General features: G+C 44.7%; 2 protein-coding genes across 3 annotated transcripts; both read left to right on the top strand.

The window, feature by feature from the left end:
* The first annotated feature begins 4,050 nt into the window (after positions 1 to 4,050).
* On the top strand, positions 4,051 to 11,389 carry exoc3l1 (exocyst complex component 3-like 1). 2 transcript variants are annotated; one of them, XM_041890100.2, is made up of 14 exons: positions 4,051 to 4,105; positions 4,545 to 4,651; positions 5,238 to 5,413; positions 5,837 to 6,056; positions 6,288 to 6,706; positions 6,935 to 7,224; positions 7,949 to 8,057; positions 8,676 to 8,801; positions 8,985 to 9,085; positions 9,227 to 9,343; positions 9,726 to 10,002; positions 10,089 to 10,247; positions 10,460 to 10,593; positions 10,789 to 11,389. In XM_041890100.2, exons 2-14 carry the CDS (start codon positions 4,612 to 4,614, stop codon positions 10,973 to 10,975), a joined length of 2,355 nt encoding a protein of 784 aa, XP_041746034.1. In that variant the 5' UTR covers positions 4,051 to 4,105; positions 4,545 to 4,611; the 3' UTR covers positions 10,976 to 11,389. The 2 variants fall into 2 exon arrangements, with proteins under 2 accessions (XP_041746034.1, XP_041746033.1); XM_041890099.2 differs by lacking the exon at positions 4,051 to 4,105 and having other exon boundaries at positions 4,183 to 4,651.
* A 320-nt stretch (positions 11,390 to 11,709) lies between these two features.
* prmt7 (protein arginine methyltransferase 7) lies at positions 11,710 to 18,156 on the top strand. The gene is made up of 17 exons (XM_041890098.1): positions 11,710 to 11,975; positions 12,222 to 12,258; positions 12,575 to 12,724; positions 12,902 to 13,010; positions 13,328 to 13,440; positions 13,541 to 13,770; positions 13,872 to 14,052; positions 14,130 to 14,257; positions 14,399 to 14,537; positions 14,680 to 14,763; positions 14,877 to 14,924; positions 15,029 to 15,118; positions 16,746 to 16,907; positions 17,016 to 17,090; positions 17,305 to 17,465; positions 17,635 to 17,731; positions 17,900 to 18,156. The coding sequence occupies exons 1-17, from the start codon at positions 11,881 to 11,883 to the stop codon at positions 18,056 to 18,058; spliced, it is 2,058 nt and encodes a 685-aa protein (XP_041746032.1). The 5' UTR covers positions 11,710 to 11,880; the 3' UTR covers positions 18,059 to 18,156.
* Positions 18,157 to 20,093: the final 1,937 nt, after the last annotated feature.

Raw genomic sequence — 20,093 nt, 5'->3', positions numbered from 1 at the left:
AAGTACGATCTTTGTCCCCATGTGCAGTTGCAAACCGTAGTCTGGCTTTTTTATGGCGGTTTTGGAGCAGTGGCTTCTTCCTTGCTGAGCGGCCTTTCAGGTTATGTCAATATAGGACTTGTTTTACTGTGGATATAGATACTTTTTGTACCTGTTTCCTCCAGCATCTTCACAAGGTCCTTTGCTGTTGCTCTGCTCTGGGATTTATTTGCACTTTTCGCACCAAAGTACGTTCATCTCTAGGAGACAGAACGTGTCTCCTTCCTGAGCGGTATGACTGCTGCGTGGTCCCGTGGTGTTTATACTTGCCTGCTATTGTTTGTACAGATGAACGTGGTACTTTCAGGCGTTTGGAAATTGCTCCCAAGGATGAACCAGACTTGTGGAGGTATACAATTTTTTTTCTGAGGTCTTGGCTGATTTCTTTTCATTTTTCCATGATGTCAAGCAAAGAGGCACTGAGTTTGAAGGTAGGCCTTGAAATACATCCACAGGTACACCTCCAATTGACTCATGATGTCAATTAGCCTATCAGAAGCTTCTAAAGCCATGACATCATTTTCTGGAATTTTCCAAGCTGTTTAAAGGCACAGTCAATTTAGTGTATGTAAACTTCTGACCCACTGGAATTGTGATACAGTGAATTATAAATGAAATAATCTGTCTGTAAACAATTGTTGGAAAAATGACTTGTCATGCACAAAGTAGATGTCCTAACCGACTAGCCAAAACTATAGTTTGTTAACAAGAAATGTGTGGAGTGGTTGAAAAACTAGTTTTAATGACTCCAACCTAAGTGTATGTAAACTTCCGACTTCAACTGTATATATTTTTTCTGTACATTTTTATATGGAAAATATGACCATTGAGTTCAAATCCCCATGGGCTCAAATATAGCCTTTATTGTCCTCAGTCTTAAAGCTGACACACAATGCAGTGTGACCTCAATGACCAATCTTTCGCCATTAATATAGTGATGGCAATATTACAATATGAAAGAGCTAGCCATTGGCTGTGTTTATGACAGTTACCGTGCATTCGGAACTATTCAGACCATTTGACTTTTTGCACATTTTGTTACATTAGTCTTATTCTAAAATGGATTAAATAAATACAAATACTCATCAATCTACATACAATACTCCATAATGACAAAATGACAGTTTTTTTAGTTTGTTTTTTTACTCAATTGAGCTCAGGTGCATCCTGTTTCCATTGATCATCCTTGAGAGGTTTCTACAAATTGATTGGAGTCCAACTGTGGTCATTTCAATTGATTGGACATGATTTGGAAAGGCACACACCTGTCTATATAAGATCCCACAGTTGACAGTGCATGTTGGAGCAAAAACCAAGCCATGAGGTCGAAAGAATTGTCCGTAGAGATCCGAGACAGGATTGTGTCGAGGCGCAGATCTGTGGAAGGGTACCAAAAAATTTCTGCAGCATTGAAGGTCCCCAAGAACACAGTGGCCTCCATCATTATTAAATGGAAGATGTTTTGGAACCACCAAGACTTCCCAGAGCTGGCCACCTGGCCAAACTGAGCAATCGGGGGAGAAGGGCCTTGGTCAGGGAGGTGACCAAGAACCCGATGGTCACTGAAGGAGCTCCAGAGTTCCTCTGTGGAGATAGGAACCTTCCAGAAGGACAACCATCTTTGCAGCACTCCACCAATCAGGCCTTTATGGTAAAGTGGCCAGACGGAAGCCACTCCTCAGTAAAAGGCACATGACATCCCGTTTGGAGTTTGCCAAAAGGCACCTAAAGACTCTCAGACCATGAGAAACAAGATTCTCTGGTCTGATGAAACCAAGATTGAACTCTTTGGCCTGAATGCCAAGCGTCACGTCTGGAGGAAACCTGCCACCATCCCTATGGTGAAGCATGGTGGTGGCAGCATCATGCTGTGGGGGTGTTTTTCAGCGGCAGGGACTGGGAGACTAGTCAGGATTGAGGGAAAGATGAACGGAGGAAAGTACAGGGAGATCCTTGACAACCTGCTCAGGACCTCAGACTGGGGCGAAGTTTACCTTCCAACAGGACAATGACCCTAAGCACACAGCAGGAGTGGCTTCGGGACAAGTCTCTGAATGACCTTGAGTGGCCCAGCCAGATCCCGGACTTGAACCCGAGCCAACATCTCTGGAGAGACCTGAAAATAGCTGTGCAGCGACGCTCCCCATCCAACTTGACAGAGCTTGAGAGGATCTGCAGAGAAGAATGGGAGAAACTCCCCAAATATATGCCAAGCTTGTAACGTCATACCCAAGAAGACTCGAGGCTGTAATCGCTGCCAAAGGTGCTTCAACAAAGTACTAAGTAAAGGGTCTGAATACTTATGTAAATGTGATATTTCAGTTTTGTACTTTTAATACATTTGCAAAAATTTATAAAAAGCAGTTTTTGCTTGTTTTGTCATTATGGGTTATTGTGTGTAGATTGAGGGGAAAAAACGATTTAATCAATTTTAAAATAAGGCTATAGCGTAAAAAAATGTGGAAAAAGTCAAGGGGTCTGAATACTTTCTGACTGCACTGTAATTATTTAAGGCCCAATGCAGCAGTTTGTATCTCATTTCTATCAAATAATGTCTTGGTATCAATTAAGTTACTGTGATTTTTTTTCAATTGAAATGGCCAAAAATAAACTAAAATAGCTTCTTAGCGAAGAGCTATTTTTCAAGCAAGAATTTAGCTAGGACTGTCTGGTAGTGGCAAAAAGGTTTGAAACTCTTTTATTGGTCTATTTAAGCAATAAGGTAGTAAAAATAAATGTTTTGTCATACCCATGGTATACGGTCTGATATACCATGGCTGTCAGCCAATCAGCATTGAGCGCTCAAACCACCCGGTTTATAATAACTAATTTACCACCTGGTGATGTCACCAGGCTGACAAAAAACCCATCGCACCAAAACGGCCTGATATTTCAGGCGGTCTTTTCAAACAGCTCTTACACTAAAAATGCATTATCATAATTTTCACAATTTCACAGTATTATTCCAACCTCATAGTGTGGAAAAGTGTATATAAAACAGGAAAATTACATTCATGACTGCACTGGGCCTTTAAGTGACTGGGGTTGGAGTGGAGCAGGAACTCAGCCCAGGCCAGGAATGTCAGACAGGAAGTACTCCCTGTATTTGGTTTACTACTACAGAAATAGACTTCCTGTTCCCTGGAGCCCCTCTGGGTGGAGGTGGGGCTGTTCTCAGCTCAAGGTGATGACAGTGGAGGAGTGGCCCAGTGATACACATCTGTACAGCCCACACCTCAGTGTTGTGTTCAGCCAGCAAACTGGGGTCCCAGATGGCACCCTATTTTCAAATGTAGTGTACTATGTGGGCCCTGGTCAAAAGTAGTGTACTTTATAGGCGATATGATGCCATTTGGTATGCATACTGGGCCTATAGCTAGCAGAGCATTGACATGAGTGGTGAGGTGCACAAGGCTAATGTTGTGGGGGAAGTAATGATAGACATCTAGTGACTTTAGTGATCCGGGTGGTCAGTAAGATACAGTAAGAACAATGGGGTACTGGCCTTGACGGTACAGCAGTCCCACCCTTAGAGGAGTCAATATAACATCCTCTCCCCAATCTGTTGCTGTCATATTTGGGATGTTTCTCTTAGTCTTTTGTTTTGTTAGATACCTGGCCTCAACCCATTATGGTACTTGCTATATGAACCCCTAACGACATGGTACAGGAGCCTTTACATCAAATAAACTCTAATTGACTGCGTCACTGATTTGTGGAAGCTGCATGAACTGGATTGCGTTACAAACTGGAAAGGAAAATAGTTTTAAGAAATACCATCACAAATACAAAGGCTGTAATAATACCCCCACGGAGGCTGTTGTTGGCTAGTGTCTGGGCCACTTGGCAAGGTTCAGTGTGTTTTGAAGAGGTCCAGGAAATGGGGAGACGTAAACACAGACGTGGGGAGAGGTCAGAGGCCTTGGCTGATACACAAATAAACAAACTCCCTTTAGAGGTAGCAGTTGTGAAACGTCCCTAGTTTGTCCCAGATCTCAACAGCTGTGGAGGATCGGAGGACTTTGCTGGTACTTCGCTCCTCAAAGAGACCAATGTACAGCTGAAGGTCAGTACAGAATTCAATTATTGTATTGAGCTGCTTTACAAACTACAAATATCTTACAAATATGGAATAGAGAGTTTTCCCCTAAATTTCTAATGACAAGTACTGTATGTATGCATTTTTCTATCAACAAGTATGTATAAAATTCATTCGTCCATAAAGGAAAATAATCATTTCAGACACAGAGCGGCACTCTTGGACACAAGACCACAACCCCCTAGCTCTCCCCCTTTTCCCCCATCCATCTGGATTGTGTCTTTTGGCTATAGTCCCCTCCCTCTTGCCCTCCCCCTCTTTGCCCCCTCTCCCTCCCTTCCTGCCGGCCTCTGCGTAGAGGATGTGTCTGGGAGTGTGAGAGGAAGGCCGTCAGTACAATGGATATGTGCCTTCTTTCCTCCACGCCTTCTCTCTCTTTCGGGCTCTGATCATCCCCCTTGTTCAGTGGTGTTCTGGCCCTCTGGGTAGGGCACTGTTGGAGGTGGACAGGCGAACCACTGAACTGAACTTAAATGTCAGACGGAGACAAGAATGGTGGTGACAAACCTGAAGGTACAGACGACTACTCTACACACTCACACACTGCTAACAACCAAAACAGACTGTACCCACTGACTCTAACCAACACCCACTTCTCACTGACTCACAACAGAGGAAATAATACATTGTAATACATTTGCATGTATATCTCTAATCCTCTCCAAATGGAATTGTTTCTGTGTTTAAGACAGAGGAAGCTTATTCTTCTGTTTCTCTGAGATGGCATCTCTACCATGCCTGTATTTCGAGCATGATGGTGCTGTTTACGAATGCATTAGTCTCATTCTCCATAGGTTTATTGTGCGGCAGAAAAGCTGATGTCACATTTAATGCTTGTAGTAAACATCTCTGTCTCATGACCACCTGTGAGACAGAGAGAGGGCTGTTTGTTTAAATTGCACATACACACACACACACACACATAAACACACCGTGCTGCTCTCCATTGACTCATAATCACTAATGTCCACACACTCATACAAGCTGAACAAAACAGGGATATTCTTCTGTAAAGACAGACAGAGATGTATACTTTTCATGTGGATCCTCCTGTCACATAATGTCTGGAGAATTTAGCTTGTTTACGTGTGATTGACAGATGCGGCAGCGCTCCCAGAGGTGTGGCCAGAGGCGGAGAGGGCAGAGAGCTTGGCCCGGGGCGCGGCCCTGAAGTGGGCATCGGGTGTGTTCTGTCGCCCTGAGCATCTTGAGAGGTTAGGACAGTACCGCAAAAGGGAAAGCCAGAGGACCTCGTCCATCCAGTCAAGACTCAAGGTAAACTACAAACACACACACACCTGCTCTCACTAGAGGATTTTGTCACTTCCCACATTAAATTATTAAGACTTGAGGGAGAAATAGATTTTTCAAAATGTTTATAAGATGACAGGTTATTCATCTGTATTGATATTAACATAGTATATGTTAAGGTGAAAAATCTGTCGATGACACTTAACCCTAATTGCTCCAGGGTCGCTGTTGATAATGGCAGACCCTGGCCGTGACCCCACTCTCCTAGGGTGTCTCAGGGAGAGTTGGGATATGCAAAAAACACATTTCCAATTCACACATTTGTATAATACACACTTGTACATGTGTGAAACAGGACAAATATAAGCACCCACCAAATTATTATATGGCACTTCCAGTTGTGCCTTGAATGATTTTCTGAATGTGAGAGCATTGCCTTTCCTCCAGTCAGTGGTCCAGTCCTACCTAGAGGGGGTGGGCTGGGGTCTGGAGCAGCTTCGTGAGGCCCGGGCGGAGCTGAAAGAGGTGTCCCATGCCCTGGGGAAGGCAGGGGTGGAGTCCAGCAGAAACGCAGAGGGGGTCAAGGCTCTGGAGATGATGCAAGAGGTCTCTGTCAATCACTGTCAACTCCTTGCTGCCGTTAGCAACCTGCCACGCCTCTACTCTGGTGAGACTGCCCCAACAGCTTCCTTGGTTCTGTAGCTTCACGACTGGGAAAATATTTCATGAATTTGTTAAAATAAAACTTAATTGAAGCTTCAGAGAGACTCACATAAATGCACATATCCTGTTCCTTAAGGAATAATTGAATGACTCCCTTTCAGCATACACTTCAATAACTATGTCAATCTGTAACTTGGCTAAAACTACAGTGTCTCCCTCCCTTGTTACCTGTTAGTACGGAGCATGGTATCGGAGACAGAGAGGCTGGTGGAGTCTCGCCGGCTCCTGGAGGCCCACGCCCGTCTGATGGAGCTGGAGTGCTGGCAGGATGACGTCCTGTGGCAGCTCCATGGAGCGGGGGCCCCTGGGACAGCAGGGACAGCCCTCAGTGCCCAGGACGAGGAGCTGGTCAGGAACTACTTCTCAGGCGTTGGAAAGCTGGTGGAGGCTCTGGGGAAGGAGCTGTGGGCAGTTGTGGGGAGTGGACTGGCTTTAGCCAGGCAGAACCCTACAACGTTTGTGTCTGCTGTGAGGATTGTGGAGCGAGAGGAGGCGCTGGATCAGGCCATGCTGGAGGAGAGAGGAGGTGCAGGGGGGCACAGCAGGCCTCTTCCCCCTGGACGGCCACGCTGCTGGAGGGAGCGCTTCTTCCAAGTATGTCTAGACTTGTTGAATACAGTGAGATTCAATGATAGAGTTGAGCATCATTAAAGAGCCCACATTGCTATGCAAATAGAATTGTACAACACAATACATGACTGCAACAGAGCATGATGCAATAGGCCTAGGCCCTATGTTAATGAGATACAGGGATGGTTTTCCTTATGTTTTGACAGTAGCATTGCACAGGTGCTTTACAGTGATGTTGTACTCTAATGTTAGGTGTTAGAAGAGGCGGTGTCTGCGCGTTTCCGTAGCGTCTCTTACCTGCACACCCGCGGGCCTGGCCTTGCAGGCCACCTGTCTGCCCTGCAGCACGGCATCATGGGAGACCTGGCCACGGTGCGCCACCTGCTGGACCACTGCGTTCCGCCCCACTATAACCTGACCAGGGCCTACCTCCGCGCCTGCCACCGCTGTCTACAGTCACACCTGGGCCAGGTCAGCGGATGGGAGCTGGAGAGTGGGGAGATCTTTGCTGTTCTTAACTGGGTCCTACACATCTACAACAGGTGAGCAAATATAGACCAACCAATTTGAGCTAAAATATGTTTTTGGGTGTTAATAGGGTTGCAAAAGGAGAGTATATTACTGGAAACTTTCTAAGCTTACCAGTAAACTACCAGAATTGTTGTATCTTTCAAGGATTTTATGTAATCTATCACACGACATCTAGTGGCCCTTTTGGGTACTTCAGATTATCACAGGTGTCTGTAATTATCTCTGGCCCTCTGTGTGGCCTTATCACATTATTATATGAAATAAGTACATAAGATGATTTCAAAATAAAAAATTGAATGACAAAGCTGTAAAAAATTATCCTAAATATAAACCATAATACCATTGGTGTTTAATATGAGGGTTTGAGAATGAAATATCCTTTATATTTGTTTTTACACACTTTTATTTATTTTACTATGCCATTGTCAATATGTATTTGTTTTCGATGTTTTTGTGTCAAACTGGTGACAGTTGTGAAAAAGTAAATAGTTTGAGGAGTTGCAGAAGTAATTGAAAATAATGCTATTGTTGATTAAATGCTTTATCATTAATTAGGCTATTTTCTCTTGAACCATATGGTCTATCAACTAGACACTCATGGACAAATTAATGCTATATATGAATAAAACAAGTATAAATGTCCAAAGTAATCATAGATGTTATGTTAATTACTGAAGACTCTAGAGTGTAGAGTTGTTTTGGTGTGATCAGTGTGTCCTGTATGTGTGTGTGCAGCTCAGATATGATGGGGCATCCAGACTTAGTGGTGGAGATGGAGTCGGGACCGCTGATCTCCAAGGAGGGTCTGGAACAGCTGCAGAACAAATACGTACACAGTGTGCGGGTGGGTGAGACATCTGGATCGCTGTGTTGTCTGTCTGTGTTTCTAACTAGATCTGTCTATGTGTTTGTTTGTCAGTGTGCCTGCATACTAATGCCTCTGTGGATGGGATGTTTTGTGTGCACCTGCACTGTGGTGTGGGAAACTCCTGTCTGTCTCAGTGGAGTTTTTTTTTATTTTTTTTTATTATTTTTTTTACCCCCTTTCTCCCAAATTTTCGATCTTGTCTCATCGCTGCAACTCCCTAACGGGCTCGCGAGAGGCATGCGTCCTCCGAAACATGACCGCTCCTTAACACCCGCCAGCTTAACCCGGAAGCCAGCCAGCGATCGGGGTCAGCCTGCACTCGGCCCGCCACAAGGAGTCGCTAGAGCGCGATGAGCCCCACCAGCTAAACCCTCCCCTAACCCGGACGACGCTGGGCCAATTGTGCGCCGTCCTATGGGACTCCCAGGCACGTCCGGTTGTGGCACAGCCTGGGAATGAAACCGGGTCTGTAACGCCTCTAGCACTGCGATGCAGTGCCTTAGACCGCTGCGCCACTCGGCAGGCCCCCGTGGAGTTTGTGTTTTATTGTGTGATAGAAAGGTGTGGTTGAGTGGAGTGTGTATTGTGTTGTAGAAAAGTGTGTCTGAGTGGATGCACAAGGCCCTAGAGGTGGAGCTGACAGACTGGCAGAGAGACCAGGAACCAGACACTGACCACGAGGGCTTTTACCTCACCAGCCTGCCAACCATCATCACACAGGTAAACATACATACCTCACTACCTCTACATTAATATTGGTTTAAAATGTGGTTAAATTATATTTACATGCACATACATGAGTTGTGGCAATGTTGTGTTTGTTTTGAGGCGACACGTTGAGGAGTGTTTTGAGGCCAGTGATTGAGTTGGGCTGATATTGTGTTTGTGTTGTGGTTGTGTTAGATGCTGGAGGAGAATGCACGGGTGGCTCTGATGATTAGTGAATCACTTCGGGATCAGACCATACAGATGGGGCTCTATGAGATGGAGAACCTCCTCAATAGGTGGGTCAGTGTGTTCTTATGTGAGTATGTTTGAGAATGTGGCATAGAATCAGTGATACTTTTCACACATTTAATTAAATTACGGTTCCACTTTCTCTTTCCAATATGTAAGTCTTTCATTCCGTCTCCTTCTGTTTCCAGGTTTCGGGAGGCTCTTGTGGAATTTGGGAAGGAGCACCGCAGGGATCAGAGCACAAATCAAAATAAGTTCTACCTCCATTATCTACTGGCCTCTATAAGCAACTGCATCATCCTCAAGTGAGCTTCTGTACATTGTTTTATTTTTGTCAGTGCTATCTGTTTCTGTTCATCTGTACATTCATTAATGTGAGTCTGTGTACACACATACATGCAGTATATTATACAGTTTGTTCAAGACTGTCCTTGCCCCTCTCCTCTCCTCTGCTTCTCCTCCTCTCATCTCCTCTGCTTCTCCTCCTCTCATCTCCTCTCCTCATCTCCTCTGCTTCTCCTCCTCTCATCTCCTCTCCTCTGCTTCTCCTCCTCTCATCTCCTCTCCTCTGCTTCTCCTCCTCTCCTCTCCTCTGCTTCTCCTCCTCTCATCTCCTCTCCTCTGCTTCTCCTCCTCTCATCTCCTCTCCTCTGCTTCTCCCTCTTTCCTTTCCTTTCCTCTCCTCAGGACCTCCACAGAGAGTTTGCAGCAGCAGCTCTCGTCCCGTTCAGCCAGCCGGTTCTCCCGGACTCCCCCCGGCCCCCTGGCTGCTCTAGACCGGGCTGTGAGGAGGGCCTGCCGCCTGGTGATGGACCAGCTGCTGCTAGAGCTCCAGCCCTTCCTGCAGGGACTACTGTCTCGCTCCTGGCTGGCCCAGGGAGACGTCACGGTTACCCTGAAGTTATGTGGAGTCCTGGAGCGACATTTTGAGCTGTATAGTCGTGTTCGCCCACCCTGCCGGCAGGTCAGGCTCTTTGACAATCAAATTAGTCTGTAGCTGACTATACTAGTCTTCTGTATGGTATTGTTGACCCTTCCCTGTTCCTGTAGCGTTTGCAGGAGGAGTGCCAGTGGCTGACGGTGGTGGAGTATGTGAGGGTGTTGATGCAGAAGAGGCTGGTGTGTCGGAATGCAGAGGAGCGGCGCCAGCTGGCCCAGAGAATGGCACTGGATGCCCAGCATCTGAGGGATCTCTTCCAGGGCCTGGTGGTGAGGATACACTTGAGTTTAGCCACACCCAGTGACACCCAGTCTAGTGGGACACTCGGCCCAGCTCTGCTCTGTCCTCTATCCCACGATCCACAGACTACATACCCAACCCACACCACACTCAACATATACCCACCCCTTCCTTCATTTTAATTCACTGTACCATTTTATTTACAGTATTCAATTTTCATGCATGTACTGTGTCTGTTTAGGAAGTGGAGGGATCAGTGAGTGAGGTGAACCCAATGGCTTTACTGCCTGTTCTGGCTGACTTCATCCGGCTTAAAGACCCCAGCATGCTTACTCTCGAGGTGTCTGGACTGGTGGCCAAGTACCCAGATATCAGGTATACACACAATCCTTACCATATCAATTTCCTTGAAAACAATTCATGTTTTTTTACACATCTAACATTTGCCTTAATGTCCTCACTCCTAAGTGATAGACATGATTATATCAGGGACACTTCTACAGGTGTCTCTTCAGTGGTCAGGTGTTGATCTTCTGTGTTGGTCTTCTCTCTTCTGTCTGTGCCCCTCAGTGATGAGCATGTGTCAGTGTTGCTGGATGTTAGGGGGGATGTCTCCAGGGATGTGAGGGGGACAGTTCTGGACCTCCTGGAGCAGAATACCCCTCCTCTTCCAGCTGGCTACCGACCCATCTTCTCTGACATCCTGGTCCCTACTCCTAGCATGCCATTCTGTCTGCCTACTGCCAAGTGTGCCTGACTAGAATGTTGCACCCTTTAAATCCACACAACACACATGCTTGTGATTCATAAGTTATATAAACTTTATAATACATCCATCCACTGCACAGTGGATTGTAAATCAAGCTTGATGGTCTGCAGAGTTCAAATCAAAGTTTATTGGTCTTGTACACAGTTTAGCAGGTGTTATTGCAGGTGCAGTGAAATGCTTGTACAGCTTCACAGGGTGGTACTATGGATATTGGCTGGTGAGATAGTCTTAATGAAATACATTACAATTACAAAATAATTTCAATCAATCAGTTTGATGTTCTGAATTGATCGTTACCACAAGAGACTGTACCTACAGAATCTCTGGGGCACCTGTAATGTGATGTATTCTACTGTATGATTCATTGTATATTCAGATGAACAATAAATTCTAAAGAAAATCTGTGGAATTCATTACTTTTTACTTGGAAAAATAGATGTTGATGAATCTGATTGTTACATTGACAAGTGTTCACTGCCAGAAAGAAAGAGCATAAGCACTCTCAGATTACAAGGGGTTAATTCGACACTAGTCATGTGAGTTGGAGGGTGACGTCAGGGGTATATTCATTACGGAAACCGTTGACGTTTAAGAAGAAAACAGAAGCAAACCGAGTAAAACGAGAGTTTCTATTGGACACATTCAGGTAGTTTCCTCCCGTTTTGTTCCGTTTGCTTCCGTTTAAGAAACGTTTTCCAACAGAATTTACGGAATGAATACGCCCCAGTTGACGTTTTAGGGGGGGGGGAGAAAACATGTCTGCCCCCGTTAAGGCAATGCTGCCATAATCCAATTTGTTAGGGATTAGTGTAAAAAACTTTATTATTCTGGAATATAATATATATTATATTGAATCAAAAGCGCGGCATCGGAATCGATCTATAGCTACCGTAATGAAGACTTTCTGCGGACGTGCCAACCCGGCCACAGGCGCGTTGGATTGGGTCGAGGAGAGTGAGGAGTATGACTACCATCAAGAGATTGCCAGGTAGTTGACGTTATGCTAGCAAGCCAACCACATCTTTTCCATTAAAATATTCCTCCAATGCAATATTTCGTGTGTATATAATTGTATGTTAATTTATTGCACTAGCTATACAAAGCACTGTTTTCTGCATTTTTGTCAAATCACTTTTTTTAACCATGAGGTGAGCTCGATTTAGCGCCCGGGGCGTTTAGGCAGAGTTCCCACGTCAGTATCTGATCAAATTATGATCACCGGTTTGTTTCTCAGGTCCTGCTATGCTGATATGCTGCACGATCACGATAGGGTGAGTGTGTGTCCTTGCTTCCTTTGACAGGAAAGAACATTTACAGTATATAGTTTGTACAAGAGACAGTGGAAGCTGTTTTCTTCCCCTGTATGTTTCTGTGGTTCCCAACCTTTTGGTTACTGTACCACCAACTGAATTTTGCTCTGCCCGGAATACCCCTGAAGTACCCCTCATATGCATTTTACCAGTAGGCTTATGGCCTCATGAGTCTTCTCAAGTACCCCCTGTGGATAGGCCAAGTACCTCCAGGGACCCTAGTACCCCTGGTTGGGAACCACTGATGTATCCATCTGTCTGTCTGTCTGCCCTCCAGAATGAGAAGTACTACCAGGGCATAAGGGCTGCTGTGAGCAGAGTGAAAGCACGGGGTGAGAAAGTCATCGTTCTGGACATTGGCACTGGAACAGGACTGCTGTCCATGATGGCTGTCACAGCTGGGGCTGACTACTGCTACGCTGTAGAGGTGAGCATGAGTTTGCTGAAACCCACACACCATTGGCAAATCAATCAAAGAGCATTTACAATTCACCGTCAATGACAGGAAAGTGGAAATGGAATGAAGGAAAATGTTAAAGGTGTTCTAATGAAGAATTTATTTAGAAACACCATTTGATTGTGATTTGTTTTTATCATCCAATAGGTTTTCAAGCCCATGGCAGACGCTGCTCTCCGAATAGTGAAGAAAAATGGCTTCTCAGACAAGATCAAGATCATCAATAAACACTCTACAGAAGTGACAATTGGACTAGGTAAGTCACACGTATCATACACACAGCCATGTGATGTACAGTTGTGCTGGTTCAAAAGTTACTTTTCAAATTGCCTGTGCTGCAGCAACGGTAACTCCTTTTGTGTGTGACAAACTCCAAGTTTGACACACAGTTTATTTTAGAATCATCTTAACAATAACCAATGTAATGAACTGTGACCTGAAATATTTCTGAAATATGCCCCATACATTGCAGTTACATCCACTTTGGAGCACTTTTCTTTAACTGTGCAGGGAAACTTTTTAACCTCAACTGTATGTTATCATAAGATTGCTACATATGTGTTTTCATTACAGATGGAGACATGCAGACTCGAGCCAACGTCCTCATCACAGAGCTGTTTGACACTGAACTAATTGGAGAGGGAGCCTTACCCAGCTACGAACATGCTCATCTCAACCTGGTCCAGGTAGGTGTGTCTGTGTGTGCTTGCGTGTGTGTGTTGTGCGTTTGTGCGAAAGTGAGAGAAATAATCAGACGTGTGAAGCAGATGTGTATTTCTCCTGTAGGAGGGCTGTGAGGCTGTGCCACACCGTGCCACAGTGTATGCCCAGCTAGTGGAGTCAGAGCAGTTGTGGAGTTGGGCACAGTTACAACCCATGGAGGTGGATGGTCGCAAACTGCTGCCCCCTCCCGCTGTAAGTCACTGTGCTGGAGCCCACTCTGTCTGTGACATCCAGCTCAGCCAGGTGCCCCCTCACCGCTTCACACCACTAGGGCCTCTCTGCACCATGTTCAGGTGAGATGCACATTGTTGAACAAACATGTATTATTCATATATTCCCAATGAATCTTCTCATTCAGTGGTAATTTATGCCTCTCTCTCTTTTCTTCTCTCAGTGTGGATTTCAGTAAGCCAGTGAGCAGTGCCCCTCAGTCCCACTCCTCCAGCTTCCCAGCTCAGTCCAGTGGCCGGGCTCAAGTGGTCCTCTCCTGGTGGGACATAGACATGGACCCCAGCGGCTCCATCGTGTGTTCCATGGCTCCCAGCTGGACCTACCCAGACCCTCAGTCCGCTCCTGTGAGTGCAGTGGGAATGTCATGGATGTACATGTGTGATAGTTTGAGGAAGTAATGTTTGTGTGTTTGTCTTTTTAGTGGCGGGATCACTGGATGCAGAGTGTCTACTTCCTTCCTGTGGAGAGAAGGGTGGCAAAGGGAGAGGAACTCAGCCTTACTGTCTCCCATGACGACTACAGCCTGTGGTACAGCCTACAGCCAGACGGGTAACTAACTCATACATACACTCTAGACTACTTAGATGTACAAAACTGTCTGTAGTTACCTAATGTTGCACAAACAAAGAAGGGTGAGTAAAGGTTGTCTAATCAGAGCTGTGTGTGTTTGTTTATTATGTGTCCTCTCAGTCAACAGGGCACATTGAGTGAGGTACCACCTTGTCGGCCATGTTGCGTCTGTCAGGCTCACCTGGTGTGGACACGCACACGCTTCGGGGAGCTCAACGACCACCAGCGCACACAGAGCTACGTCAGCGCTCTACGCAGTGTGAGTGATGAGGTTTGGGGGTCAGTGTGTGATGAGGTTTGAGGTTCAGGTATAGAGCAGGGTTTGTGCTGCTTTGCCATAATGGATGTGGTGTAGCTACTATTCGATACAAATAATGAATATGGGTGTTTGTCAATTTTAGGTTGTAAAACCAGACAGCGTGTGCGTAGGGGTCAGTGATGGGAGTCTGTTACCCGTCTTCGCTCACATGCTTGGAGCTAAGAAGGTATTACTCTTTTGACTTTGTGATGCTCTTACTTGTATATGTTTACTCGCCTATTTGGTATTTGAAATTATTCCAACAAGGCCACACAATAAGGTTTGTCTCTATCCATCCAGGTGTTCAGTTTGGAAAACTCTGGAATGTTGAAGCAGGTCATTGAACAAGTGAGTGGAGTCCCCATAACAAAAGCCTTGACTTAGTTCAAATCTATTAGTAAAAGTCAAGGAACACAGGGTTGCTAGTTGCTAAAACGTTTATCTTTCTGTAGGTGCTGGATGCCAACTCCATGAGAGGAGGAGTTCAGATTCTGGGGATTCGTCCTGACCAGCTGTCCAGTACTGACCTAGCTGGGGAACAGGTATTAACAGTAACTCTGTTTGGGGGTGATATGTACAGTGGGGAGAACAAGTATTTGATACACTGCCGATTTTGCAGGTTTTCCTACTTACAAAGCATGTAGAGGTCTAATTTTTATCATAGGTACACTTCAACTGTGAGAGACGGCATCTAAAACAAAAATCCAGAAAATCACATTGTATGATTTTTAAGTAATTAATTTGCATTTTATTGCATGACATAAGTATTTGATACATCAGAAAAGCAGAACTTAATATTTGGTACAGAAACCTTTGTTTGCAATTACAGAGATAATACGTTTCCTGTAGGTCTTGACCAGGTTTGCACACACTGCAGCAGGGATTTTGGCCCACTCCTCCATACAGACCTTCTCCAGATCCTTCAGGTTTCGGGGCTGTCGCTGGGCAATACGGACTTTCAGCTCCCTCCAAAGATTTTCTATTGGGTTCAGGTCTGGAGACTGGCTAGGCCACTCCAGGACCTTGAGATGCTTCTTACGGAGCCACTCCTTAGTTGCCCTGGCTGTGTGTTTCGGGTCGTTGTCATGCTGGAAGACCCAGCCACGACCCATCTTCAATGCTCTTACTGAGGGAAGGAGGTTGTTGGCCAAGATCTCGAGATACATGGCCCCATCCATTCTTCTTCCTCCAAACACGGCGAGTGGAGTTTAGACCAAAAAGCTATATTTTTGTCTCATCAGACCACATGACCTTCTCCCATTCGTCCTCTGGATCATCCAGATGGTCATTGGCAAATTTCAGACGGGCCTGGACATGCGCTGGCTTGAGCAGGGTGACCTTGCGTGCGCTGCAGGATTTTAATCCATGACGGCGTAGTGTGTTACTAATGGTTTTCTTTGAGACTGTGGTTCCAGCTCTCTTCAGGTCATTGACCAGGTCCTGCCATGTAGTTCTGGGCTGATCCCTCACCTTCCTCATGATCATTGATGCCCCACGAGGTGGGATCTTGCATGGAGCCCCAGACCGAGGGTGATTGACCGTCATCTTGAACTTCTTCCATTTTCTAATAATTGCGCCAACAGTTGTTGCCTTCTCACCAAGCTGCTTGCCTATTGTCCTGTAGCCCATCCCAGCCTTGTGCAGGTCTACAATTTTATCCCTGATGTCCTTACACAGCTCTCTGGTCTTGGCCATTGTGGAGAGGTTGGAGTCTGTTTGATTGAGTGTGTGGACAGGTGTCTTTTATACAGGTAACGAGTTCAAACAGGTGCAGTTAATACAGGTAACGAGTGGAGAACAGGAGGGCTTAAAGAAAAACTAACAGGTCTGTGAGAGCCGGAATTCTTACAGGTTGGTAGTGATCAAATACTTATGTCATGCAATAAAATGCAAATGAATTACTTAAAAATCATACAATGTGATTTTCTGGATTTTTGTTTTAGATTGATAAAAATTACAGACCTCTACATGCTTTGTAAGTAGGAAAACCTGCAAAATCGGCAGTGTATCAAATACTTGTTTTCCCCACTGTGTATGATATGCAGTATTAGAAACCCCTGAACAGTGTCTGTACAAAAACTATTTTACACTTATAAAACAGTTTTTGTTACTCTTTTCTGCTGCTTTCTATTTGAGTCATGTATTTATATTGTTTCATGTGTCCCCTAGATATCAGTGTTGATAGGTGAGCCCTACTTCAGCACCAGTCTTCTGCCCTGGCACTCCCTGTACTTCTGGTACTGTCGCACTGCTCTGGTCCGTCTGCTGACACCCAATGCCACCATCTTGCCTTGCTCTGCCACACTTTGCATAGTCGCTGTGGAATTTCAGGTAAGAGATATTGGCATCTGTAGTAAAATGAAAAGTACACTTTTGAACTTATTTGTGACTCTCATTCGGTCTCTCTCCGCTGTCTTTAATTCACTCAACCTCTCTCAGGATCTGTGGAGGATAAGAGCTCCTTGTGGTACATGTGAAGGCTTTGACGTTGGACCTATGGATGAGATGATTCAGGTTAGAATCCACCTTTTTCACAAACCTTTTTCAATATATACTCAAACTACCGTTAGGTGAATGGACATAATCGCATTGCTGATCTAGTCTAATTTCAACTGGAGAAAAATATACTTTTTATCAATGTGATCAAAGATAGCAATGGAAATGGGCACTGCTCTAGTCTATTCATTAGCTCACTCACAGCAGTGCACCTTTAATTATCCCCTTACAGCAGTCTCTGGATTTCCGTGAGTCCCGTGAGGCTGAGCCACAGCCTCTGTGGGAGTACCCTTGTCGGGCCCTGACCCAGCCCAAAGCTGTCATGACCTTTGACTTCCTACAGTGTGTTCCTGAACAGCCAATCAGACGTCAGGGATCACTACCACTTACAAGGTAAGGACTCTTATTTTGGTCTCAGAATTTGTATTTTATTTCTCATACCGGTAAGTAAATTGTAGTTAAAACTCCTAGCCAGAGCACAGGAAGCGTAAATTCTCAAATGTGCACTGATAGGATAATGGCATTCCAAACAGTCCCTAGCACCATTTGTGTTTCTGTACAGGAGAGGACGTTGCCATGGTGTGGCCCTGTGGATGGAGTACCAACTGAATGATGACGTCAAAGTTAGCATGGGCCTGATGAGACCAGTCAGTGAAGAGGTACTAACATCACTCAAATTCAATACAACTGCTAATGCATTGCAATTTGTATTTTTCTGTAATTCAGTATGAATCCCTGATAAAGGTTAAATTAATAAATGAACTGATAAAATTATTCTATACATTTTTCTACAGTTGAATAAATGAACCCCTCTTGTACCCCTGTAGGGTGCCTGTGAATGGAGTCTCCATCGGAAACAAGGAGTGTACTTCTTCAGGTCCCCCTGGGAGAGCTCAGGGGATGGAAGGGCATCAGTGTCTTATAGTTTCACCTTTGAACCCAGCATCGGGGACATCAAAATGGACTTCGCAGTTGCCTCACAGTGATACACCTCCAGTATACATGAAATCGGACATCTGAGTTGGTTTCTATACAGAGGACAGACATTTAAAATAAATCTCGAAATTACTCTAGAAAAACCAAATACTGATGATGGTGTTACTTTGTTGTTTTATACTGTATTATTGTGCTTTTGAGTGTAAAAGTGAATATATAGACAGGCCATGAGATTGAAAAGTGAAAAATGGCTTGTGAAGGATTGTCATTGGCTCTAACAGAATCTGATCCGCAAATGAGTGATTATTAAATGGGAAATCCTGAAAAGAATGACTAACATTTCTATTTTTGCAGAAACCAATACAGATAGTAATATACACAGTTAATTGAACTGACAATTAATATGGACACCTGTATGTTGAAATATGGTGAGTGGCCTGTGAAATCTTCATTAGTGGGGAAAAAATGTATTTAGTCAGCCACCAATTGTGCAAGTTCTCCCACTTAAAAATATGAGAGAGGCCTGTAATTTTCATCATAGGTACACGTCATATATGACAGACAAAATGATTTTTAAAAAAATCCAGAAAATCACATTGTAGGATTTTTAATGAATTTATTTGCAAATTATGGTGGAAAATAAGTATTTGGTCAATAACAAAAGTTTCTCAATACTTTGTTATATACCCTTTGTTGGCAATGACACAGGTCAAACGTTTTCTGTAAGTCTTCACAAGGTTTTCACACACTGTTGCTGGTATTTTGGCCCATTCCTCCATGCAGATCTCCTCTAGAGCAGTGATGTTTTGGGGCTGTCGCTGGGCAACATGGACTTTCAACTCCCTCCAAAGATTTTCTATGCGGTTGAGATCTGGAGACTGGCTAGGCCACTCCGGGACCTTGAAATGCTTCTTACGAAGCCACTCCTTCGTTGCCCGGGCGGTGTGTTTGGGATCATTGTCATGCTGAAAGACCCAGCCACTTTCATCTTCAATGCCCTTGCTGATGGAAGGAGGTTTTCACTCAAAATCTCACGATACATGGCCCCATTCATTCTTTCCTTTACACGGATCAGTCGTCCTGGTCCCTTTGCAGAAAAACAGCCCCAAAGCATGATGTTTCCACCCCCATGCTTCACAGTAGGTATGGTGTTCTTTGGATGCAACTCAGCACTCTTTGTCCTCCAAACACGACGAGTTGAGTTTTTACCCAAAAGTTCTATTTTGGTTTCATCTGACCATATGACATTATCCCAATCCTCTTCTGGATCATCCAAATGCACTCTAGCAAACTTCAGAAGGGCCTGGACATGTACTGGCTTAAGCAGGGGGACACGTCTGGCACTGCAGGATTTGAGTCCCTGGCGGCGTAGTGTGTTACTGATGGTAGGCTTTGTTACTTTGGTCCCAGCTCTCTGCAGGTCATTCACTAGGTCCCCCGTGTGGTTCTGGGATTTTTGCTCACCGTTCTTGTGATCATTTTGACCCCACGGGGTGAGATCTTGCGTGGAGCCCCAGATCGAGGGAGATTATCAGTGGTCTTCCATTTCCTAATAATTGCTCCCACAGTTGATTTCTTCAAACCAAGCTGCTTACCTATTGCAGATTCAGTCTTCCCAGCCTGGTGCAGGTCTACAATTTTGTTTCTGGTGTCCTTTGACAGCTCTTTGGTCTTGGCCATAGTGGAGTTTGGAGTGTGACTGTTTGAGGTTGTGGACAGGTGTCTTTTATACTGATAACAAGTTCAAACAGGTGCCATTAATACAGGTAACGAGTGGAGGACAGAGGAGCCTCTTAAAGAAGAAGTTACAGGTCTGTGAGAGCCAGAAATCTTGCTTGTTTGTAGGTGACCAAATACTTATTTTCCACCATAATTTGCAAATAAATTCATTAAAAATCCTACAATGTGATTTTCTGGATTTTTTTTTTACAGGCCTCTCATCTTTTTAAGTGGGAGAACTTGCACAATTGGTGGCTGACTAAATACTTTTTTCCCCCACTGTATATGATATGTCCAGGAGCAGTTTTCACATGGTCCAAAAAGCCTGTAGCCTGGATGGATTCAGTAATGTTTGGATACTTCAAA

This window comes from Coregonus clupeaformis, chromosome 29 (genome assembly GCF_020615455.1).
Source record: "Coregonus clupeaformis isolate EN_2021a chromosome 29, ASM2061545v1, whole genome shotgun sequence".
NCBI classification, from domain to species: domain Eukaryota; kingdom Metazoa; phylum Chordata; class Actinopteri; order Salmoniformes; family Salmonidae; genus Coregonus; species Coregonus clupeaformis.
This window is presented reverse-complemented; position numbering and strand designations above follow the sequence as displayed.

Excerpts from the sequence above, each read along its gene's own strand:
- prmt7 (XM_041890098.1), top strand. The coding sequence starts at position 11,881 with ATGAAGACTTTCTGCGGACGTGCCAACCCGGCCACAGGCGCGTTGGAT. Across the intron at positions 14,258-14,398 it reads TACAGCCTACAGCCAGACGG|TCAACAGGGCACATTGAGTG; the intron begins GTAACTAACTCA and ends GTGTCCTCTCAG. Across the intron at positions 14,764-14,876 it reads ACATGCTTGGAGCTAAGAAG|GTGTTCAGTTTGGAAAACTC; the intron begins GTATTACTCTTT and ends CTATCCATCCAG.
- exoc3l1 (XM_041890100.2), top strand. The coding sequence starts at position 4,612 with ATGTCAGACGGAGACAAGAATGGTGGTGACAAACCTGAAG. Across the intron at positions 4,652-5,237 it reads TGGTGGTGACAAACCTGAAG|ATGCGGCAGCGCTCCCAGAG; the intron begins GTACAGACGACT and ends TGTGATTGACAG. Across the intron at positions 6,707-6,934 it reads GGAGGGAGCGCTTCTTCCAA|GTGTTAGAAGAGGCGGTGTC; the intron begins GTATGTCTAGAC and ends CTCTAATGTTAG.